Source organism: Brachypodium distachyon, chromosome 2, assembly GCF_000005505.3.
Source record: "Brachypodium distachyon strain Bd21 chromosome 2, Brachypodium_distachyon_v3.0, whole genome shotgun sequence".
Classification (NCBI taxonomy): Eukaryota; Viridiplantae; Streptophyta; class Magnoliopsida; order Poales; family Poaceae; genus Brachypodium; species Brachypodium distachyon.
In genome coordinates, this window is record NC_016132.3 from 3089526 (window position 1) to 3112581 (window position 23056).

The 23056-nt window shown below is 45.5% G+C and overlaps 5 protein-coding genes and 1 long non-coding RNA gene across 10 annotated transcripts; 4 read left to right on the forward strand and 2 right to left on the reverse strand.

The window, feature by feature from the left end:
* Nucleotides 1-138: 138 nt before the first annotated feature.
* LOC106866000 (BAG-associated GRAM protein 1-like) lies at nucleotides 139-3939 on the forward strand. 5 transcript variants are annotated; one of them, XM_024459964.1, is made up of 6 exons: nucleotides 150-250; nucleotides 1242-1271; nucleotides 1359-1461; nucleotides 1867-1964; nucleotides 2090-2143; nucleotides 3611-3939. In XM_024459964.1, exons 1-6 carry the CDS (start codon nucleotides 212-214, stop codon nucleotides 3689-3691), a joined length of 405 nt encoding a protein of 134 aa, XP_024315732.1. In that variant the 5' UTR covers nucleotides 150-211; the 3' UTR covers nucleotides 3692-3939. The 5 variants fall into 5 exon arrangements, 1 of the variants encoding a protein (XP_024315732.1); XR_001405976.2 differs by having other exon boundaries at nucleotides 139-1271; nucleotides 1818-1964; XR_002963847.1 differs by having other exon boundaries at nucleotides 139-1271; nucleotides 1877-1964.
* Nucleotides 3940-3976: 37 nt separating this feature from the next.
* LOC100839592 lies at nucleotides 3977-7390 on the reverse strand. Its single transcript, XM_024459963.1, has 3 exons — nucleotides 5253-7390; nucleotides 5083-5155; nucleotides 3977-4466 (listed from the first exon to the last, which is right to left on the reverse strand). Exon 1 carries the CDS (start codon nucleotides 6502-6504, stop codon nucleotides 5413-5415), a length of 1092 nt encoding a protein of 363 aa, XP_024315731.1. The 5' UTR covers nucleotides 6505-7390; the 3' UTR covers nucleotides 3977-4466; nucleotides 5083-5155; nucleotides 5253-5412.
* Nucleotides 7391-7565: 175 nt separating this feature from the next.
* On the reverse strand, nucleotides 7566-13477 carry LOC100839900. The gene is made up of 6 exons (XM_010232203.3): nucleotides 12857-13477; nucleotides 12629-12715; nucleotides 12277-12525; nucleotides 11516-11680; nucleotides 10482-10535; nucleotides 7566-8485 (listed from the first exon to the last, which is right to left on the reverse strand). The coding sequence occupies exons 1-6, from the start codon at nucleotides 13160-13162 to the stop codon at nucleotides 7955-7957; spliced, it is 1392 nt and encodes a 463-aa protein (XP_010230505.1). The 5' UTR covers nucleotides 13163-13477; the 3' UTR covers nucleotides 7566-7954.
* Nucleotides 13478-14036: 559 nt separating this feature from the next.
* On the forward strand, nucleotides 14037-15675 carry LOC112271059. Its single transcript, XR_002963849.1, has 2 exons — nucleotides 14037-14951; nucleotides 15059-15675. It is a non-coding gene; the product is annotated as an uncharacterized LOC112271059 (long non-coding RNA).
* Nucleotides 15676-17675: 2000 nt separating this feature from the next.
* Nucleotides 17676-20487, forward strand: LOC104582499. Its single transcript, XM_010232204.3, has 6 exons — nucleotides 17676-17992; nucleotides 18080-18205; nucleotides 18387-18467; nucleotides 18823-19049; nucleotides 19226-19273; nucleotides 20135-20487. The coding sequence occupies exons 1-6, from the start codon at nucleotides 17854-17856 to the stop codon at nucleotides 20288-20290; spliced, it is 777 nt and encodes a 258-aa protein (XP_010230506.1). The 5' UTR covers nucleotides 17676-17853; the 3' UTR covers nucleotides 20291-20487.
* Nucleotides 20488-20924: 437 nt separating this feature from the next.
* LOC100839206 (universal stress protein PHOS32) lies at nucleotides 20925-23003 on the forward strand. Its single transcript, XM_003569263.4, has 5 exons — nucleotides 20925-21072; nucleotides 21303-21481; nucleotides 21699-21808; nucleotides 21924-22042; nucleotides 22318-23003. The coding sequence occupies exons 2-5, from the start codon at nucleotides 21307-21309 to the stop codon at nucleotides 22394-22396; spliced, it is 483 nt and encodes a 160-aa protein (XP_003569311.1). The 5' UTR covers nucleotides 20925-21072; nucleotides 21303-21306; the 3' UTR covers nucleotides 22397-23003.
* Nucleotides 23004-23056: the final 53 nt, after the last annotated feature.

Here is a 23056-nt window from a genome sequence, read left to right on the forward strand (position 1 = left end):
CAAGTAGAACACAGTACCACACGCCATTCAACCTGAAAAGCGTGGCAACGTGGTCGTTAGATTCATTAACGAACCATGCCAAAATGATGTGAAATCATTTGCTTAAAGTGTCATTAGTGAAAATGCACAAGTTCCTACCGTTGAATTGCTGCTATTGACATAACTGTATCGAACTGTCCTTCTGCAAGACTGCGAGCAGGAGGAAGAAACCATGTCGCGTCTGCTTTCAGGCTGTGTTTTATCTCGTCAGGTATGACTCCGAGTGCTATCTGAATCGTCCTCGCTGCCCCTAACCTGCATGTGGCGCCTATGGAAGCTCCGCAATGAGCCTGCACCTTCAATGACCTTGTCAACTCAGACGTGGCTTCGTAAGAAGGGCTAGCTAGGCCTACAGTTCGTTGCCCTTCCTTTGAGTGCATGTTCCAGAAGAAGAAAATCCAAACAAGTAAGATGGAGGCGAAGGGGGTGCGGCAGGACTTGGGTTGTGGTGCCGGCGGGCGAGATGCTCGGCGCCAAACTCGCCCAAGGTCGTCGGCTGGGAGGAGCTGCAGCAGGAGCTCGCGCGTCTCTGGAGCCTCTCCGCCGCCAGGGACTGCAAGACCGGCCTCGAATCCGCGCTCGAGTTAGTTTGCATGTTTTGTTAGCTGTTGGTATTGCTCGATCTACTTAGGGTGTTCCTCCTTTGCTTTGCTCGATCGTTAATAATGGCGATCTTGGGTGTGCTCTGCTTTTGGTTTGCTTTGCCCATGGACCAGGATAATTGGTGAATTAGGTGCATTTCCTTTCATATGTCGGGGTCTTCCACATCCTTCAGTTTGGACGTGGCCTTTCGTTCCTCCGTTAGCTCCTTGTTTAGTGTTTACTTGCCGTGTTCTGTGTCTGGTAACCAATGGGCCCTTAGTTGTTCTTGACTTGCAAAAGAAAATGCTGCATCTGATTCATCATGCCACTGATTGAACCGTACGTTATGCGTTTTATGAATTATTATAAAATTCGCAGGTTTAGTTAATTAGTAGCTTTTACAAAGAGGTTGCTAATTAACCAAGACAACTGAAGTACCTCAACAACAAAAGGCAGTGGTAATTGATGCAGCAAATCTGCAATTGTATGGAAATATATTGACCAGCAAGTTCAGACTTCTTCTCATAATTTCATACCGATTCCTTATATGATTTTCAAGTTACTTTTCTTATCTTTGAGTACTTTCAGTTCCATTTCTAATACCTGGCAATTCATTTTAGGTTATCATTCCATTGCAAGATATAAATGTGGTATGCAACCTATGAAGCTCTTACTGTGTGAGTCTGTGACCTCCTTAGCACTTGCCTTTTATCGCCTGAGATCAATTCACCCCGCAGATAAAAAGGAGCCAACATTCCCTTATCAACCCAGCCATTACTAGATATCTTCACACCGGCGCGGGTGGTCATGGAGCACCTCCTTTGTGCGGCCAACAAAATGGTAAACTATTTTCCATCAGCATAATTTTGGTGCACCTACCTGCAGCTTAAATTGCAAAGAACATTTTACTAAGATTTATTGAGTCACATGCCTAACCTGAAATTTAATTAGCAAGATCTCTGAAAATTTCGGAATCTACTATTATGGATTCTATATTTCTATTTGCATGATTTCTGGAAATTTCAACATCAGTTTCAAGTTTATGTCCTCATTTACGAGTAAATCTTTCCTATTGAAGATAGCAAAGAGCACAACAAGTCTTAGAAATACAGATCTAATTTAATACGGTTGATTTTCTCAAGCACGCATTGTGACAAAATTCAATAGATACAGCTTTGGTTTTATTCTTTCTCCAGATTAGTAAGTGGTATGCTTCAGATAAGTACAGTGGCAATGTTCGTGAAGTAACTTTCAGGTCGCCATGCCACGGTCCTTTATGTCGTATAGACACCGCGGTTACAGGATTGCAGCACACTTCTTTCTCAAAGGACAAAAGAAACTTGGTAATGACAATACATAACCGATAGGTTAACTGCAAATCAAGTTTCTTGGTGTGTTTTTTTTACGGAATGTTTTCTTGGTGTTGTTTCATCCTTTAATGCAAACAAATGTCCCTATCTGGTTTCAGATATATGAAAACAAAGCAGCAGGCACACACGTTCCATTTGGCTCTTGCTTTGAGGTATTTCTGTATGCGCACCTTCTCCCATACTATTCTGCATCCATGATTCTGAGATACTGTAACATAAACTAATATATTTTGTTGTTGAAAACAAAAAAATATATTTTTTAAGTGTTTGAAAGAAGGAAATGTGCCTTGCTCACTTCGGTGTGGTGGTGGATTTACAATCACACCATTTGGTTCAAATCCTCGTGACTCGAATCTGGGTTCATATTTACATTACACTATGGGGTTTTTTCCTTACGGTTTTTCCTATAAAACGTGATTGAAGGGTTAACTTGTCCCATTCTGAACTATACCTGGGCAAACCTCGGGCAAGGCTTCATAAAAGCCCGACAGTCAAACCTGAAGCCCGAGCCCGGCCTGAAACCCCGAAAATAGGCCAGTTAAGCATTAAAATAATTATTTCCGGAATAAATAAATGTATTTTTATATCTATTTTCCTAAAAAAATACTTAATTTAAACCATTTCGGGCTTTCAGGCCGGGCCACCCATGCCCAGGTATATTCTGGACATGATTTAATAAATTTATGGTATATTTAGAACTTAATATTTATGAGTTTTGTAATTAACATAGTAATGAGAGTCAGGGTGTATCCATGCGATTTGATAACTGACTGGGGACATGAGAGTCATTAGCTTCCATATGGTGAGTAAAACTTATTAAGAATTGCTCATAAGCATATCCGTTAATCGGCACTTTCGGAAGACTGGGATTGATAACTCACTCAACGAGTTTTTTCACGTCACCAGAAAACTATAGGGGCAGGAAGCTTTTCTTACTGAAGAAATGCAAGACATGGACTTTTCTTTATCTTGGATAAGATATTACTAAAAGGTTAATGAATTTTAAGCTATATCTAAGATAATAAGCTAGCAAATATCACGTGGAACCTTCAGATCACGGGTGGAACATTACTAAAAAGATGGTGCTTGCACAAGAATGCTACTATAAATTGTTGTCCTTCGCTCCATATGGTTCTCTTGTGATACAAGTGTTACTATATATGGTCCTGTGACTGACGAATTTACTACTCCCTCCGACTCATATTACTTGTCTCAAATTTGTCCGAATATGAATGTATCTATGTTTAAAAAACGCTTAGATACATGTAATATTTTGACAAGTACTTCCGGCCGAAAAAAGTATTGAATTTGTAATAAAAATATGCTTGGGTCAAGGCTGGGGCCTCATGCCTAGGGATTTGTCTCCCCAAAGGCTGGAATGTGCAAAAGTGCACCTTGTATTTTACTTCGCCTTCCCTTAATTTTCTTACTAGATTGGGTGTTTAAATGACTTTCTTTCTATCTATCCAATACACCGAAACACAAATCTTTTGGTAACGATTACTCTTTACCATTTCTTGGTTGGATGCTCTTGTTGAACACATCCATGGGTGATAAAGCATGCTTTTACCTTTTCTTGGATGTTGATGTTTAGATTTTTGTTGGTTTCCTTTTTTAAGTGGCAGGTATGGGGATGGATCATGAAGACCTCTACGTCTGCACTGGGTTGTTGTTTGTTCATTAAGGGGAATGTGATGTGAAGATGGTGAGGAACTAGATGGCATGGAGTGATTCACAGTTTGTGCTGAGAGCAACATGGGCGTGCCTAGGAATCGAGGAGGCCCCTTGTAATTCTTTTCCCTGGTGCACTGCACCTAATATTGCCTTGTGTGCGGGCTATCCTTCTGCAGGGATTGTGGGTAATGAGTTGCAAACATACTATGCAATGTAATGATGTAATAATGATTCCAATAATCTCACTGGCCATCAAAATCAATACTAGTTTATACTCCGTGGTCAAGACAATGCCAACTACAATAGTTGTGTAGCTGTTTGAACATGCTAATTTCAAATTGCCCGAATCTACAACAAAATACATATTTTTTGACCGAAAACTGTAGGGGTGACTCCAACAGTATATATATAAAAAAAATGAGAACTAACTCAGGAACCGAGGCGAGGGAGACCAACCAGGCCCTTCAGCGCCTCTTTAGCCCGAGCACTAAACCTACAGCTCTGAGCTCTAATACAAAGAATGAATTTGGCCAACCAACCGGCCACAGAAGGGACAAAACTATTGAAGATATTGAAGATGCGATCCTTCCGACACTTCCAAATCGCCCAAGCAGCAGTGCAGAAAATTTCAACAAAGTACATATTTAGCAGTACAGAAAAGGTAAAATAATATAGCAGAATGAGAAACATCTCTGTCACAGGAATGACAACACGATGATAAATAAGACTCCTCTCCTTCCGGTGGTAGTAAAGATGCCGAGTAAATCCAGCCATCACCTCCACGGTCTAGATTATTTATGCCTAGTGAAAGGACAACACATAGAAAAGGTAAAATAATCTGATGAAATACAAACGAAGAAAGAACTACAAGACAAAGAACTTATGAGCTCCTTTATCTGCCCCAAAACATTTTTGCTATGATGTGAAACTAAGCAAAAATAATAATTTGCTTTGGTGGAAATAATAACTATTCTGGTACAACATCTGGAATCAAGTGAGCACAAATAAAACTGAACTATGTTTTCCGTCGACAGTACAAAATGGGAAATGGTGTGAGAAATGATAAAATATTAAAGTTTGTATTGTTTCTTTATAAAAAATGGGTCTGAAGTTGCCTGATCAAAGTTGTATCACAAAGGATTGCATCACATCAGTTCACAATATATGGTTGTTACTAATAACCAAAAGGTAATCTTTTCAGCATTTTGCGAAAAGTGTGCGCAAATACAAAACTGGTGATAGTGAAAGATCAAGCTAAGCCGGCATACATGTAGTAGCTGGTTTCACTTCCATACCAGTCAAATATTTCGTTAGCAAGATATCTATATGAAGGCCGGCGGTGGATCATCAGTAGAAGTAGAAAGAGCCAGAAATGCATGCACTAGAACATAATCAAGGTATTGCACGTCAGACTTACCCCCTCACGCCACTTTCTCTTAACCTTCCACACGAGTTGATCCTTATACTGATAACAGATTGCGCCTTTATTCCTGTAGGCATAGGTGGTAAAACAGTTAGCTCACCAAGTAATACCAAAGGCTCTGACTGATTAAGGAACAACAAAATTAGGGGCAACAATTAGCTCACCAGGAAGCACGATGGCAGCTTGTGTAGATATGATAAATTAAGCTATAAGGCCTCAATACAGCACCATGGATTGCGATACGTCCATCTGCTGCCGGTGACCATGTGCAACTACTGAGTTGGCATTGTGCCAAATACTTTTCCTTGGGATGAAACAATGGAGTCACCCAGCACTAGGGCTGACATTCAGTATCCTTTCATCAATGAACAGAACATTATCTCCGATACTAGTTACTGGGACAACCCTGTCTAGGATAAGGTCAGATAGTCCGTAAACCAATGGGTGACGGAAAAAGCCGTCACGATACCCGATCACCAGGATCTCTGAGTCACATTCTGCCAGGTAGCGAGGGAAACACATTTTGCTGACCGGACATGTGGCAACCAACTTCTGTGTAGGCGTAGGACACGAACCTGAAGGAATCCCTTCATACTGGGGAGGGGCGATCTGGATAATCTGAATGTCACGAGAACCACCGTAAAGTGGGGTATTATCTAACATGTATATCTTGCCTCGGAATGATATGGGCCTCCGATATGGTGAGAGCCTCCAGGTAGGAACATTCCATTGATGATCACTGGAGGTAGCAAAGGCTAACATGGATAGCTTATGAAATACAATCATGACAGTGATGACTCCATCTGCACTGACACTGAAGGAGGTAGCACAAATGGTTCTGAAATACTTCCAAGTCCTTCTCACATCCAAGTTGGCTTTAGGAAGACGCATGAGAGTGGCGAGTGGTGGGAGCTCTGCAGTGTCACCGGTGAAGGGGTGGAGGAGGCGGATGACAGTGTCTTGGCCCCGTTGCAGGAGGAGGAGGCCGTCGACGGAGTCGAGGACGCAGTGGTCCCTGAACAGCGGGAGCAGGACGCGGACGATGGCGCCCGTGGAGAGGTTGAAGAAGCGGATGTAGCCGCGCATCTTGCCGTGGCCAGGGTGGAGGCCGTGGCCCTCGGGCAGCATCATCCACCGGCGCGGGTGGAAGCGCGGGTCGACGACGCCGCGGCCGCGTGGGGAGAGCGAGCTCGACCGCCAGTGCGCGCAGACGGCGCGGAAGCGGACGTAGTCCCTCAGGTCGCTCGCGAGCACCCTCCACCCGATCAGGCCGACCAAATCTGCCGGGAGAGACGCCCAGCTAGAAGATGATTCGTCCGAGACGGCGGCGGAGGAGGCTACGAGTCGAGGGCGCTTGCTTATGCCACACGCGGCCGCGGCCGAGCGCCGCCGCTTCCGGTACGTCGAAGATGACATGCGTACCGGCGATGTTCAGTTTCGGCTTACGGCGATACGGCGATGTGGATCGCCGCCGGGTCCGGCAGAGGCCACGGCTAGCGGCGGAAGTCGAGGGCAGATCCGGAACCGGTGGCTCCTCAAACGTCTTTGGGCTAGGCCCGCTTACAAATAGGCCCGCGAAGCCAGAACGAGTAGGAAGGAAGTCCACGAAAGGAACCAGATGCGCGAGAGGCTGGTTTGGTTTTCTTTTTCTCCCTTTCCTGTTTCTGTTTCTGTCTTTGTTTTCAGTTTTTATTACTCCGTACTAATTTGTGTTTAGTTTTCCACGTATTTTGCGGGAAAAAAAATCCAATCTAACGTCTCATGATGACTCGATCACTAGAACTCTAAGCAACCCTGACCCAGGCCCACTTTAGTCTAACGTCTCATGACGATATGCCTCTCAGCCGATCCCAATACTTGATCATTTTTTGGATGGTCATCCTATTTTCCTTGGTAAACATTTGTGAAAGATTAAGGTTCCATTAGAATTTTTTTGTGTGGTTCCTAGATAGAAAGGCTTTTCTCACTAAAGATAACCTTATTAAACGCAATTGCAATGGGTGTAAAATATCTTGTTTGTTCTTTTTTATTCAAAGGAGACTATACAACACTTGTTTGTTTCTCTCATGCCATTTTGCTCGTCTTGTGATGCATAGGTCATATCACTTTTAACGTATGATCACCAACCTATGTCATAGTTTGAAAATTGGTTGACCAGGAGCGATAAAAAACTAAAAATTCAAATCCGCATAGGAGTTTGAGAATGTGTTATCTTTAACAATGCGAAAGTTTCTCGTGTTTCTCAGATTATTTAAACCGCGATCCGTTTGTGGTCTCATCTTCTCCCCACGGACCAGCGGAAGGTTAACGAATATGGATGGAACCGTATGGTTATTTGGTTTGTACAATAAAAGTGCTTGTGTATCCATTGAGGGCGGCATAATCGGAGTATATTACTCCTTTTTAGGAAAAATTAAATAAACATGGAGTAAAAGCTGCAAGACAATTGCACCGATCGACGCTCAAACAACACTATATAGAGATCAACAGAAACATACTACTCCGTACTAGTACTATACATATGGGGCGCAAGTGATCTAACGAAATTCACAAACAGTAAATCTCTATATCAGTTTCCCACGTATACATAAACCCTCCCCCCAAAAACCCACATATGGAAACAAGCATCGCTTCCCAGGCAGATACTACTATCAACTCCAAAAACTTTCAGTAATTCAATTAACCACTACTACCTAGCTACGTTTGTCTTCTTAGCCGTTGGTAAGTAATCAACGATCAGCACGTACGTACTCCTTGGCAGTAGTACTATATTACTTTAGCAGCGAGAATCTCGATCGACCAACCAATCTCCTTCTTCTCCGGCACCGGCAACATCAATCAAAGCTAGCACCGACGACCGAACCAATCAGGGGCAGCGGACGTTCCTTCCAGGCCCGCCATAATAGAAGTAATTCCCCCAGGCGCGGTTATACCCGCCCTGAACGCCATAACACGCCGGATGATCCGCCACAAGCCGGAGCCCCGCCGCCGGGATGAGATTATTGTCCCAATCAACAACCTGCAAGTTCCTGAAATAGGCCGCCCGGTTGAACCCTTCTCGGGGGAAATGGCCGCTGCCCATCTGCGTGGGCGTGTGCGCGCCCTTCGGCCGCGTGTTGACCACCTCGCCGCCGAACTGCACCATGTTGGCGTGCCCTCCCAGGTGCGTGAAGAGCGACGACGGCCAGTAGCCGACCAGCGGGCCCGCCCCGTCCCCTAGCTGCAGCCACCAGTGGCCCCGCCGCGGGTCCTTCCAGATGAGCAGCGCGATGTCGAACTGCCGCCCGTTGTAGGCCGACGCCGGCGAGATGGCGGCGCCGATGGCGATCCGGCTGTTTGTCTGCACGAAGCCCGAGCAGTGCAGGTTGTAGCACCCCGTCGCCTGGTACGCGTCGCTCTGTATACAGAAATTACCATAGCTTGTTTAGTTTCTTTTCTCGATCTTCCTTCTTTTTCTTTGTTTATTTACAGAATTATTGTTCAAAATTGTTTTTTGAAGGAGCAAAGATATATATTGAACTCGAGTCAATTCGAGTATAGTACAGCGCTCGGAGATCGGTCTGTTCCATTCAATGTCAGCACTGCTACCACTCTACAGTAGGTATACAAGAGCTGGTATAGTGGTACAATGCAGTACTCTACGTATACAAGGTTGCTAATACTTCCTCCGTTTCTAAATAGTTGTCATCCGTTTATAAATACTTGTCGTTTGTACTAAAACAGCGACAAGTATTTAGGAACAGAGGGAGTACTATACAATGCTCTACGCAAGATTGCTAGTAGTACAGTACACTAATTAAGATGCACTACACCATGTTCTAAATTCCGAGGCATTTTTAAAAGCCTTAAAATGATGATATATTGCCTCAAAAATATCTAAAGGCTTTTTCAAAAATGACAAGGAAGTTGGGGAAGGGGAATGTCATTTTAGGCATTTTGAAAAAATGCCTTCAAAGATAACAACCGAGGCTTTCTTTGGAAAAGCCTTCAATTGTTATTTGTGGCTTTTTTAAATTGACTCAAAATATCAAATTGAAGCTAATAATAAGATCCAATTCCGTGCACTTTCCAATTCGAGTACCATGCACTTTCACCGGCCTCTATTATCATCATTACAACCCAAATTATATTTATTACTGCCATTTTTAAGATACAATCACATCGTTATCTTCTTCCTTCATATATGTTCCTGGTTTCTCTCTTGCTTTCCCATCCTCTCTGCTTATGGACTTGTAAGGTGGTAGATTTTCCTGTTGACAAGCGATGTGGGACTAATATCCAAAGCTGTCCATCACGCAGTAGGCATCGCCCAAGGAAGAGATGTTCGCAACAAGGAGCTATCCAGAGGAGCGGCAGCGCACAGCGCGGCGGGGCGTCGCGGCAGAGGTGAGAAGACATCCTGGCGTGGAGGAGGTGGAGAAGCACCGTCGCAGTCAGAGCGCCGCCGCCGGCCGAACTGTAACAGGGGATCAAGAGCAGCGGCTGTGCAGCGGGAGTCGGGACACGCCACTGCGCGGCGCACAGTGCGACAAGGCGTAGCGGATCGAGGAGTCTAGGATACTAGCACGGCTGGCCTGGGGCGGAGGAGGTGGAGCACCACTGCGGCAGGCAGAGCGCCGCCGCCGCCGCCGCATTGGGAGAGATTGAGATAGGGAGAGAGAAAGAGAGGAGGAGGAGGAGGAGGAGGAGAAAGATGGTGATGGTGGCGGATCCCTTACACGAGATGGAGAGGGCGGCTCCCATGGTCGTTGCCTCGTCGGCCGGCTTGGTCATCGGACCAAATCGTATTTGGCCTGTGCTGTGGTTCCTCAATGGAAGGAGAGAGGAAAGTGGAACCCGGACGAACATGGATAGATCAAAGTGGGGAGGACTCATTTGCATATGTTACAGTTTTTGAGTCATTTTCTCTAAAAAAGCCTTGGATCTTAATAATTTCAAAGGCATTTTCTCTAAAAAGCCTCCGATGTTGACAACTTTTGAGGCTTTTCTGAAAATGCCTTCAATATAAAAAGTTTTTAAGGCATTTTGTTAAATTTGCCTTCATAACCTTGCATTTTGGAGGCTTTTCATGGAAATTGCCTTCTATGATGAGTAATTGAGGCAATTTTCAAAAATGCCTCCCCCAAAAAGCCTTCAAAGCTCGTACGTGGTATAGTGATGCTGCACTACCACTGTTCAGTTACTGTATCTGTATGTGAAGGATCAGTGGCACAACTCTGCCATCAGTTAACTGCTAACATTGTTTACAGGTTTTCAACGACGAAATAAGTTTAAATGCTGGTAAGAAAATAATTGAGCGTGTAAAGCAGTAATAGAACCACGGTAGTATGAAAGAGAAAGATGCATATATGGTTCAGCAATCATCTGCATAGTGTTAGGTTCAGAGAGCTTACTGTCCAGTAGGTGAAGAACCTTGGGCTGTTGTCTCCATACAGCTGAGGGCTTACCTGAACAGACACAAGGAACAGTGCAGAGAGTTAACACATGCTCCCTCCATCCAGCACACATCAGTTTATGACTGCAACGCTCAATTCAAGTACTCAACAACCACGAGACAAGTACTATACTCCACTACAGAGTCAACTGTGGCACACATTTCCACTGATCAGGATCACACAGTATATTGATCCATGGAATCTTCTTAATGAGCTCCGGCCAGTTCTTCTGAGTGAGCGAATACTATATATGCTACCAGGTCAACATGGATGCAACCACATGGAGAAGAGAAGGAATCCTACTACAAGTTGCCATTGACTGACAAGCATGCATGTTCTTAAGCTCTTCATTTGAACTTAACAAAGATGTCCTGAAGCTCTTAAAAAAGGGTTGGGTTCTCAGCTTCTGACCATTGCAATATGACAAGCTAGCTAGCAGCCACATCTTTGAGGTTTTGTGCCATCAAATATGTGTGCTTAATTGCCTGTCTGAGACATAATAAAAAAGAAAAAACACTACTAACTGGGATTTGTCAGGTTATCCTGCTTTGCAGAATTGCAGTAATGTGAAAGACGATCAAGCAAGCAAGCAGCTGGCATTAAAGCAAAGGACGACCTGCAGAAGTCGATCGCTCTACTGCTAGCCTGCCACATTTACTCGTGTTCACCAACCGCAGTAGAGCGAGGCAGCCAAGCCAGCCTGAAGAGCGCGTTCTGCTGCGAGTCAGGTTCTCATTATAGCTAGACGGATGTGAAAGTGGCTACTGTCAATTCACTACTCCTTAACTTCTTTTCTCCTACCGCTAGCTTCTACTCGATCCTGCAGCATTGCAGGTACGCTGCCTGACCAAAGATCTCGCAGTTAATCTCCATATATATCTTTGCACATTGACTTCCCAAACCGTTAAGCCAAACAGTATTTTTCGTGCACACGTAAGGAAGGAAGAAAATTAAGGGGAGGTTAATTGAGTAGTAGTAGGCGACGTATATACCTGCCAGCCTGCTTCGATGGTGTTGAGGTCGTTGCCGAAGGTGCCGGAGATGACCCAGATCTGGGAGAGGCTGAACTCCGCGGCGGACGCCACTTTGGCCGGCCACACGTTCAGGCTCGCCTTGGCGCCGTAGAACTGATCCCCCGTCACGTACCCCACCGCGTGCTGCAGCAAATAACGTACAGTTTCAATCGTTAAATTAGCTACTCCTACTTACCCCTGTTAATGCCACTACGGACGTACTCACTGTTAGCGGCGAGCTAGCTATAGCTAGGATCAGCACTAATGGATCGCCATTACCGCCGCTCTACCCAGTTGCTGGCTTTGCTGCATGCCATTGTCGCCCCCCGGAGGCCCGGACAGTGCCACAATCAATGCACTGTTTCGCCTACTGCACCAGCTGCCCTGTGCTTTGCTAGCCATATCCCCAGTACAATCAATGTATCCAGCTAGAGTGTAGTCGAATTACTACTCGATAAGATCAAGATCAGAGCAGGCATGCACGATTCTTGGTCGCGTAATATATGATCAAGCCACTGGGGGGGTTGCTAATCAGGAGTAGTAATAAGCTAATCGTTAATTACTACTAGTATCAATCAGCCTCCATTATATTAGATCGAGCAGAGCAGACACGAATGCATTCGGCCGGGTAAACTAATTAAGCTCGTCGCACGGTTCGGTCAGGCGGCATTGATGGCGGCGACGAGTTACTAGCAGGCAGCGAAGAAAAAAAAAAGGAAAAATAAAATCGCAGTATCTACCTCGTGGCCGTCGTCGGTGGAGTCGCGGCGGACGACGTTGCGGGCGCGGGGCGGTTTCATCGCGAACCGCCGGAGGGAGCCGGTCGCCGCCGAGTGCCGCAGCAGGTCGCGCTCCGTCGTCCGCCGTATCGGCACCGTCCCGCCCGGGCACGGCTCGCCGCCGCCGTCGCTCCACGCCTGCGGGAACACGGTGTCGTCGTTCTTCGCCGCCGCGCCGCCGGTGATGTTTGGCCTGTACACGGGCTCATCCTGCAGAACGCAAAAAGAAGAAGAAACAATCAACACGTCTCGTTCCTTCATTCAGAATCAAAATCACACGATGATACGCTGTAAAGTGCAGGATACTACGTACCTCGGGCTTTTGGCCTCTTAAGGTTGGATGGTCGAACGCCGGCTGCAGGTGCGCCGGCACGCAGTCGATGACGTCGCCGTCGGGGCTCTGCAGTAGTGCACGCGCGCGAACACGAAGCCAACAGTTAAAACTCGCTTTAATGTTGAGACTTTGAGACCGGCCAAGCTAGCATCAATGGCGGCACCGCATGCAGAAGAAAGAAAGTGACAAACAAACAAACAAACTCACCTGAATGGTCTTGACGGCGGCCTTCTTGGTCCGGGCCATCCGGGCCACGATCCTCTGGTACGCCCTCAACTCATCCCCCGAACGGAACTCATGTGTCGTGCCGTTGCCCCCGCCGTTGCCCCCGCCGCTGCCGCCGCCATTGTCCGCCGACACCGACAACGAAGAAGAACAAGCCAGCAACAGCAGCAAGGGGACAAACCAGGAGAAAATGGTTGGTCTTGGCCTCCTCTTGCCGCCGCTAGACGCCATTTCAGCGCGGGCGCGCGCGTGTGGGCTAGCTCCTTCTTCTTCTTCTTCTCCCCCCATTCCTTCTTTCTTGGATTTCTCTGATCAGCTTCGTCGTCGTCGTCTTCTGCTTCCTCTCTAGATCACCTGTTTGTACGCTTGCGCATCAGCACGCGTGCGTGCAGCGTGCTTGTCCTCTTCCTCCCCGTCCCGGCCCTGCCTCGACAGCAAGAAGCTACTAGCTTTGAGCCTGGCGAGAGGTCAAACAAACCTTGCCGTGCGGTGGTTGGGGGCAGTGGGGATGGAGCTGAGCTGGGGTTCAAATGGTGGGGGTGGATTTGATGAGTTCCCTTCCGACACTGGCGGGATCGCTATGTGTAATGTGTTGAGTGAGCTTCAGTACTTCAGTTTCAGTACTACTTCAGTTCAGCTATAGCTAGCTTAGCTCGTCGATCCATCGGCTGGGGGTTAACTGCAACCTATTAGCGGCACGACCGCTTTTTCCCGAGGACACACACACACACACACCCACAGCGACAACCCCAACCCCCTTTACCCATGCCTTAGCCATGGCATCATGCCAGTTTTATAATGGACACTCCATGGTCTCTGTCCCCTTCTCCACATTCCCGGCCCTCTTCTCCACAAAAGAAAAAGGTAAGAGCTGGATTACTGTAATCCATCTCACAAGCATCAGTGTGGTGCTGCTAGGTGCCTGCTGGAGGCCACTGCCGGTAACTGAACTTTGTTAGCAGTATCCTGCTCGAAAGGTGAGTGTGCAATGCAATTGTATTTTGCACCGAAGGAAGTGAAGTACGCGAGCACCCTGCACTCCTTCGTCCCTTCAATTCGCTTTTTTTAACTTTCTTCCAGCGCGCGAAGAGCGAAAGGCCTTTCTGGCTTTCTGCAGGGGCAGGGGAGGGTATGGTGGCCATGTGCGCCAGGGTGAAGGGGAATTTTCAAGCTCCAATCCCCCGCGCGCGTCAGTGAGTGGTGCCGTTCAGCCGGCCGGCCGGCCTGGTGCGCAATCATCAGATCAAAATAAAACACTCGCTTTCGATCTGCTTCTCCCCTGTGTTTCTGTTTGCCATGATAAAAAACGATTCCTTGTTGCTTCCTCTTGGAGCGGGCAGAGCATGTAGGCGTAGGGCAGGGGGCGGCCATGGCCATTGCCCATTGCTTTGACAGACAGCAGCTGCATGCATGCATGTGGATTGTTTTTATATCTTGAGTTTTTTTCCTTCAATTTTACTACTCCAATGTTTGTGTATAGGCGAAAGATTGGGTTTTGGCGACTCGGCAACGTTATTCTGTGTAGCCCCACCAGCTTATATATGGCCAGTGGCCCAGTGCCTGTGGCTAGTCGGTGGTGGCGGAGAAGGATGGTGAGCAACATGAGATATGGAAGGAGACTGAAAGGAGAAGCAGTGAAGCAGTGAATGGTCGCGGTACACTTGTTAATTTCCATAAAACTTCCATATGGTCTCCACATGGTAGCTGTCCAATGTCCAAGTACTCCATAGCTTCTCTTCGATCCTTTTCCTTAACAGATGCAACCACGCCATTATGGCATTGCAAGCAATGCAATTGCGACCTGCACAAGCAATGTCCATTCACCTTCATGGGGGCACGCCCATGCGATCGATGGCAGCCTCCACAAGCATTTGATCTTCTCCCCCTCTGCCCAGCTGCTAGCTGTTAATTTGTTGACTATACTGTTCCCAGTACCGCCATGATCATTGCTCTCCATACCGCCCAACCAAAGAGTACCATTGACACATTGAATTTGCACTGCCAGAGGAGGAAGAGACAGGTAGCATGAATGGGGCGGGTCCCAAGCAATGGCAAGAAGAGCACCTTAAATGGTCAGGTATGCCTTAATTTCTTGAGCAATACTCTCCTCTCCCCCACACTGTGCTCTGCCTCTGCTAGCTGCAACATGCAAGCATCTTAAACATTTGGCTTCTCTCTTCACAGTTTCACGCCTATCAGGTCCACATACAACACACAGTGCTCAGGTTCATAAAAAGGGGGGAAGGATCAGGTCCACATCAGTGATGAGCCACACTGGCTGCTGCTGCTTCTGCTTTTGCAAAGGGTGTGGTGTGGGGGAAAGAGTAAGATAGTACTAGTAGGCTTTCAAAAAAGAAGAGTGAGATAGTGGAAGGGGTATAATCCCAGTGGGAGCTACTAGCAATTTGCTATTCCTGCTGCCAGTGTGGGGGATCACTATGCAGAATGGAGCAGTGGGTTGATTCTGCACAAGATAAAAATCATGGAAACCAATGGGGCTTGGGTTTTGGTGCCATGCACCAAGTATGGCTCGGCACACTTCTTTTCATGATCACAATGGCTGGCTGGCTTTGCTGGCTTGCTGGCAATGCACGCTTGTTCCCTTGACTACTGAACATTCTGATGCAGGCCACTAGCTTAGCAGGATTAACCTGCCGTGCGTCTTCTGACCAGCACTGGCCACTCTATCCTTACTATCATTCTGTGTTCATCTTTATGGATTCACTTTTTACCCCCATTGTGTCCACCTGCAGGATGATTTATGTGCTGCTCATAATTAACCATGAATGCATAATTCGGCAGATCGAAGGTGTAGGGATACATACATAAGCGGGCAACTAACTAACTTGCGCCCTCTTAACTTGCATCGATTAGCAAAGCACATGCGGCCACATTCTTTGGCACGAGATGGTGGGAGCCAGAGATAAGAGTACTGATACTATTAGCACTTGCCGAACCCCTTGATGATCGATCTGAACCTAGACAAGATAAACAAACAATAGGAGCGGCACTAATTAATTGTTTAGCAGAACGAGAAAACCGCTCGCCTCGAAGACTTATACTTGATGTCGGTGAAATCAATGCATGCCAAATCCAGTCATTCTGTCCGACAGACAGACAAGTGAAGTTTTGAAATTCAAACGCGGGGAGCCGAGGAAGAAGGTCCAACGCATGCTGAATCGTCAGACAACAAGGCTGACGTGGCCCTGTAAATATACGCACGTTACTGAATACTCCTTGCCTACAGAATATATGACCAGCTCGTGCAGCTCTCCTTTGCCTGGTAGTACACAGAATAAACAGCTGATACATGGCATGCCTTGATTCCTACAACCAGAGGCAACCTGCAGCTCCAATGGGTTCAGACCGATTCTGGAATTCTGGATCCAAAATCACCACAGCGCGCATGGGATAGCTATCTTGGATCGTCGAAAGAGACCGACAGAGAAACTATCGCCGGCCATCAGCATCACACATTCGTATCCATATCCATCTTTTCTCATACACAATTTCTTCTGACAGCGTTCCACAAGTACTGTAGCGTCGTTACGAACCTCGGCTCGATCGATCGATCTCACTGTGATGTGAGAGCCAACCGTGCGAGCGCCGCACGTAGTGACACAGCTTAATTCTTTGTCGTCAGGAGTACGTTGAGGACCAGGAATATGTTCACCAGCACGACACAAGCAACATGCAGGACCAGGGGCCAGCCAAGCAAAGACAGAGACACAAGCATGGTCAATCGGTCATGCCCATGGAAGCAGTGTACGAGGAGTTTTTAGCTCTGGACACCTCACCATTTCTAAATAAAAAAGGGTTCTATTACTGCTAGTTAGTTCGTACTATTTCCTCCGTTCAACAAAAGATGTTTCAATTTTGACTAAATTTGAATGCATCTATACACTAAATCATGTCTAGATACATTCAAATTTTAACAAATTTGATACATCTTTCGTTGGACGGAGGGATTACATCGGATGATTTGGATCCAGGGAACACCATCATCTTCATCGGTGGGGGTGGGGTGTGGCATTTGATGGGCTATAGCTGCATCAATGGCCGCCGGTCGCCTCCAGGGTCCAGGCTTCAGCCACAGCACGTTTTTAAGGTACTTCCTCCGTCCCATAATGTAAGGCACGCACGCAACTTTAAATTCTCAAACTGATTAATTAAATAGTATGTTTTTTTTTTAAAAAAATACACCATTAGATTCGTTATCGAAAGACGGTTCTAATGATATAATTTTTAATTATTTAAATTATATTTAATTAGTTAAATTGTCGATCTTCAAATGTGTGCGTGTCTCATATAATGGGACGAAGGGAGTACGTAAGAGTTAACTGATGTAAAAACAAAGGGAACAGACTGCCAAATCTCAAATGCGCATATATAGACCACATCATCATAGTCTCATAGACCGACTAACAAGTTACTCAGAGTCTCAGAGGAGTGACCATGAGTATATATGTTTCCTTTTCACTGCCATACGCATGTCTGATGTCTTATGTTTCTGGTGGAATTGAAGCAGAATTCTCCAAAAGCAGTGCCCATTGGCAGCAGCAGCAGCAGCAGGCTTTGCTGAAGATCTATCAGATTGAACACAAAGTCACAAACACATGCAGTTACGCAAACAGCAGGCTTCGTTTCAAGGTTATACTGGAGGACTGGTGGTGTCCAATTTACCATACAGCCCAGCCCATGGAAACAACCCGGCCCACACACAACATAATGTAACGGGGAGGATACAGGCCCAACAAGACTTAGAGCCCACAGGGCCCAGAACCCCACGAGAACGGAACGGGAATCGGCTCACAACTCACAGAGTCACAGGGGGGAAAAACAAGCTCTTCTCTCCGTTCTCGTTTCGCCGCCGGCTTCGGAGTTGTCCTCCTCCTCCCTCGGTTCCCTCCTCGAGAGAAGATGAGAAGGCGCTACTAGCTAGGGGCTGCTCGATTCCAATCAGGACCAGGGTTTAGGCGATGATGGCGTGGAGGCGACTGGCGAGCGACGCCGCGGCGGCGCACCTCCGGCGGGGCGCCTCCTCCTCCTCCTCCTCTTTCGCGCCCGCCCGCGGCTTCTCCGCCTCCTGCACCCCTTCCGCCGCCGCTAACCCTACTCGTGAGTCCCCTTGCTTCTAGTTTTGTTCGCCTTGTTTGTTTGATCGATTTGCTAGGTTGTGCCTCGCTGACGCCGCCTGGGTACCAGTTCCTGGCAGGCACGCATTGCAGAGCGTTTGGTCCCGGTTTAGGAGTTCGAGCCCCGCGTTTCAAGCTCGGTTCCCAGCTCTGCTTTCGGCAAGGGTGCCTCCTGGAGTTCGTCCCAAGTTATCAGGTAAAAACTCTGGAGCTAGGATCATGTGCAGTTCGCTTGCCTTCAGTGTGCCCACACCGTCGCTCATGATGAAAACAGTGGGATGTTCTCCTTCTATCTGTCCCAAATGCTTGGTGGAGTGTATTTTGTTGTTGGCCCGCAGTAGCAATTGACCGTCCAATGGGTCTAATTGTTGTTTTAGGTCTGCTGAAGGGATTTGGGGCCGGTGGCACCGCGATTGCTGTGATGCTCTATCCGAGAAACGTTGCTTATGCTCAAGAAGGTACTAGTTTTTGGCCAGACACCAGGCACATTAAAAATGTTTTGGTTTTTTAATTTAGTGCTCCACAGGGAGAAAATGCTTACTGTATGATCTGTGTAAATTGGCTGTGTATAGGACTCCATTTAGTTATGTCAGTACGAGTCTTACAATCGTACTACATTTTTTTCCCTAAAAAAAGAAAGAATCTGCTTAATGTCGTAACATAGTCAGCCCTAAATACAAATAGCTGATTTCCTTTAACATCTGTAAATCTTTTCTTCTGTTGGAGCATAGAAGCAAAAGCCAAACGGTAGTCAGTTAGCCACCATTGCTATCCTGATGCACTCCTTTGTGTGTGGAATTTTTTGTATCACAGAACAACTGGCAAGGCGCCCATCAAAAGATATCACTACACTCTCACCATATTCAAAACAGGTGCTTGCCAAATTGTGGAATTTGGTCAGGAAATTTCAGCTGCCGGTTGGCTTGATTCTTTTGATTGTGTATGGTTGGCGGAAACCAATAGTTCTCGTCATCAATACTTTGCTTCTTCTCTATTCTTCAAGGCCGGACCCCTATTCCATATACTTGTTTCTTCAGGAGGTTAGTTAAATGCTATTTATAGTTAAACATATTCCTGATTAAAGTTTGATATTGCTCAATATGACATGGTTGTAGCATTGTTTCAGATTTAATTATGCTACTAAACATAACGAACTTACCAGGGGATGTTCCGCATTTCTTTTTTCTGTTCCCTCATATAGCTTTAACTATTTCAGATTCATCAAGGGAAGGTGTGCCAAAATCCTGCATTATGGAAGGACGAGGTGATCGTCATGCTTGTTTTTTTATTGACAGAGAGATAATGTAGACCTGCATTCTACAATACATTTCACAGTAGTTCAATAAAATCACATTGTCTCTAGCTCATACTCTTCGAAGTACTTTCTATGTGGCTGTGAGCCTGTGAACCTCCATTCACATTACTTTTTTGACTTCTGCACAAGTGCACAGTTAACATCACTCTGAAATAACCCCTAAGCTTGAAAAGTGAAGATCACACACCTTTTTGAAACCAGTTAGAAAGATGATCATGTTTCGACCGTCTATCTCAATACTCTATTGCTCTTATGCCAAACCAGATGTTTCTACCTTGGGTAAAGGCAGTTTGGACTTTGGAACATTTACCAAATGCTCGTGCTTGTAGGTTTCACGTTTTGGGCCACCCTGCCACTCTGTAGTGTAAATATTTGTGGTGGTGTGCTTAGTGTGTATATTATTACCCCTTCCATCTCCAAATATGAGACCAGATTTTCTACCCCCAGAGGGTGCTACCACCAGTAGATCCAGCGTGAGTTCGTGCATTGAGATTCACATATTTTGTGTCTCTAAACTAGTCAACACTATGTTCTCTGTGATGAACTAACCCATATCTAGTTTGTTCCAGTCAATTTCCTGTCAATGCTATGCTTTGAGAATGAATTTATGATTAATTGAGATTCAAATCTAGACTGCAGTGACCATGTCCTAGACACCATAACACTGTAGATTTGTTTTTTTTAAGTTATGTAATGAGGGTAGCAGATCCCACCATCCTCATCAGTCATCACTATAACACATTAACACCCTCAGTAACTTTATTCAGTATGTGCTGTTTTTAGTTAAACCCTTGTTTGGTTTATCTGCAGTTTATGCAGACAAGAAAAGTTGATACTGAAGACTACAAGTTCTTTTCTATTGGAACAGTTGAACTAAAGGACAGAACAGAACTGCATGTAATTGGAATTCTGGGAAATTGGTGGATCTATCATGTGTCATATGCCAAGAGAGTGGAGCTGCTGTAGTATAATTTCTCATCCCAAAGACCGGATTGATTAACAGCATCTATGTAGGCTTTTTTTGCATTTGGTGAACTGTAACTCTGAATGTTCCATAGCACCACCTTTTCATGTAATGCTAAAACACTTTAACACAACAAGTTTGTTTGGAGATCTAGCTCTCTGGTCATCTATGGAATCTATTTGATGGATGCATCGATTAATTTCTATTTGTTTGCAGTGAATTTCCATTGGCATCATGAAATTACATCAAATTGAAATGGAATTTCTCCATAGTTGCTTAGCCAACTCATCTAAAAATGGACATGGCTCTGAATTTATTTGAGATATATAGGATCATTCTTTATTAAGTATGAGGGCCTCTTGTATTTTTTAATTTCGCACGCGAGGTCGGGAACTAGCATATTACTACTGGCGAAGAATAACCCAATTTCAAATTGCTTTTGCCTTTCTCCTTTCATCTGAATTGGAAGCATCTCATGCCATCTTTTTCCTTATCAACCTGGCTTTTCCTGTGCACCGTCCTTTGGCCAGAATCAGTACATCAGAATTTGCCCTTTTGTCCATTGCCTATACTTTGCAGATGCTGCTTCTTCAACTGATGGAGTAGAATCTGGGACTGCAGTATTAGTGGGTGAAAGAAACGGGAGTGAAATTCTCTTTGCCGTTTTGCTTTGCTTCATGAATCTTGACTTTGCATTTCCAGGTACTCATCGGCTTCTCTAGCAGCAGTACGCAGGTGTAACATGTATGTTTCCTGGTGAGCTAACGCGATGATAAGGAATCAGGTAAAGTACCAAAATTAAAAGGTTGTTGGTTCATCTATGTAAAATGAATTTTGAGAAAGTGTAGGGGGGAAATAGCAGCAGGCTATGTTCATTTTCATCTTTTCTTCGGTATATTTTAAATAATTCTTGTTCTTGTCATCTATTTAAGGACCTGACCAACAGCCGAAATCTCATTGCCTTTCTTAGACATACTGGTCTGAAAACCGAAACCTATTTCCACTTGTTTGCAGGGACATGGGGGGAAGGAATATCGGAGTTGCTGTGGACTTCTCCTCATGCAGCAAAGCAGCTCTACGTTGGGCATCAACTAACATTATCAGGAACGGGGATCAACTCATACTTATCCATGTCAATAATTCCTACCAGAATGAACAAGGAGCAGTTCATCTCTGGGAGCAGAGTGGTTCACGTAAGTCCGTCCCTGACGACTCCTGTAGTTCGTGTCCTTTACTGTATCTCGTCTTGAAATCCGTAGGATAGGTAGAGTCAGTGCTGCCCATACTTCAGTTCTAGACTTGCTTCTGTTGCTTTGGAACTGATGAAGAAAGGCTGGATTTCAGTGTTGTTCATTATGCTACTATCTCAGATTACCTCACTTTTGAATTAATAATTCTTCGGGATTTCAGCGCTCATCCCTCTGGTAGAGTTCTCAGATCCTCATGTCACCAAGACATATGGTCTGTCACCAGACAAGGAGACACTAGAAATCCTAGCTCATGTGGCAAATCAGAGAGGGGTACCAGTTTTCATCTTCCATTCACAAAATTTGCTGTAATTAATCCTTGATCAATTCTTCTGCTGGAGGCTGATCCTATCTGCCGATTGTTCTCTTCGAAATCACATGGCTTCAGGTCGAAGTCTTTGGAAAGATATTCTATGGTGACCCGACGAAGAAGCTGTGCGAGGCGGTTGACGTGGTTCCCCTTAGCTGCCTGGTTATCGGAAGCAGAGGTCTGAGCACACTGAAGAGGTACACATAATTTTATGGTTTTATAACTCTCAGCCCCATGATCATGTTCCGCATTTAGCAGAAGATTTTTCCTGCTAAACCATGGCAAGCCAAGACGCAATATATTGTTAACTTTCTTGCTGCGTGACTGATTTGCACGATGAACCATGAATCGTGCTGCTGTTGTGTAAATTATCTTGTCGTTTCCTTCCGCCTGAGATTTTGATGTTGTGATTGGCATATTTAGCTGATTGACTTGACCCTATACGTGACCATTTGTTGTTTCCTCGCGGCAGGGCTCTGATGGGGAGCGTGAGCACCTACGTTGTGAACCACGCGACCTGCCCAGTCACCGTTGTGAAGGAGAACGCATAGCTGCAGCTTGCTACCAATGACGAAGATATCGGCCGTTTGCAAAATCTCAAAACCAGAAGGGATAAATAAGATAATACTGTCTTCAAGCAGTAGCTATAAGAACAAATACTACCTCCGTTCCATAAAGATTGGCACGGCTTTGAACTGAGTTAGTTCAAATCCGTGCCAACCTTTATGACACGGAGGGAGTAGTATATATGCGGTAGCATATAAGAGTCAATAATAGAGAGTATTCTGTGGAAACCAGTGAAAACCACACGAAAATCATGTGTAAAGGTTTAAATTTTTCTCAAAAAACACTTCAACTTCAAACTCAAATTCATTTGGGAGGTATGGAAAAAACAAATTGAGCAAGGAATAGTAGCAAACAGTCAATGCAGCTATTCATCGCTGAATCTGTCTTTTGCATATCTTCGAAACGAATGTGAGTTTGAACTTAAAAGATGTGTATGTGTGTGGAACATCACCCTCATAGAGTTTTCACGGTAACTTGGTTTCCACCGGATACTTTCTGTGGATAATATGACAATAAAGTGTGCTTGGCAGTTGGCATGCAATGTACTGACGTCCTTATGTATGTCGGAAAAAATGTGTCCTTCTGTAATCATGCACGTATTACCATCTGCTGAGTATTCTTGGTCTGGGACTGGGAGCGAGCAT

What these genes read in the sequence shown, in the direction of transcription:
- LOC106866000 (XM_024459964.1), top strand. Translation starts at nt 212, where the DNA reads ATGTCGCGTCTGCTTTCAGGCTGTGTTTTATCTCGTCAG. An exon ending in GCTGTGTTTTATCTCGTCAG is followed by an intron (nt 251 to 1,241) that starts GTATGACTCCGA and finishes AATTCATTTTAG; the next exon opens with GTTATCATTCCATTGCAAGA. An exon ending in CAAAGGACAAAAGAAACTTG is followed by an intron (nt 1,965 to 2,089) that starts GTAATGACAATA and finishes ATCTGGTTTCAG; the next exon opens with ATATATGAAAACAAAGCAGC.
- LOC100839592 (XM_024459963.1), bottom strand. Translation starts at nt 6,504, where the DNA reads ATGTCATCTTCGACGTACCGGAAGCGGCGGCGCTCGGCCGCGGCCGCG.
- LOC100839900 (XM_010232203.3), bottom strand. Translation starts at nt 13,162, where the DNA reads ATGGGGGGAGAAGAAGAAGAAGAAGGAGCTAGCCCACACGCGCGCGCC. An exon ending in CCGCCGTCAAGACCATTCAG is followed by an intron (nt 12,716 to 12,856) that starts GTGAGTTTGTTT and finishes GCACTACTGCAG; the next exon opens with AGCCCCGACGGCGACGTCAT. An exon ending in GGTTCTTCACCTACTGGACA is followed by an intron (nt 8,486 to 10,481) that starts GTAAGCTCTCTG and finishes TTCTGTATACAG; the next exon opens with AGCGACGCGTACCAGGCGAC.
- LOC104582499 (XM_010232204.3), top strand. Translation starts at nt 17,854, where the DNA reads ATGATGGCGTGGAGGCGACTGGCGAGCGACGCCGCGGCGGCGCACCTC. An exon ending in AGTTCGTCCCAAGTTATCAG is followed by an intron (nt 18,206 to 18,386) that starts GTAAAAACTCTG and finishes TTGTTGTTTTAG; the next exon opens with GTCTGCTGAAGGGATTTGGG. An exon ending in CGTTGCTTATGCTCAAGAAG is followed by an intron (nt 18,468 to 18,822) that starts GTACTAGTTTTT and finishes TTTGTATCACAG; the next exon opens with AACAACTGGCAAGGCGCCCA.
- LOC100839206 (XM_003569263.4), top strand. Translation starts at nt 21,307, where the DNA reads ATGGGGGGAAGGAATATCGGAGTTGCTGTGGACTTCTCCTCATGCAGC. An exon ending in CTGGGAGCAGAGTGGTTCAC is followed by an intron (nt 21,482 to 21,698) that starts GTAAGTCCGTCC and finishes TCGGGATTTCAG; the next exon opens with CGCTCATCCCTCTGGTAGAG. An exon ending in GGTCTGAGCACACTGAAGAG is followed by an intron (nt 22,043 to 22,317) that starts GTACACATAATT and finishes TCCTCGCGGCAG; the next exon opens with GGCTCTGATGGGGAGCGTGA.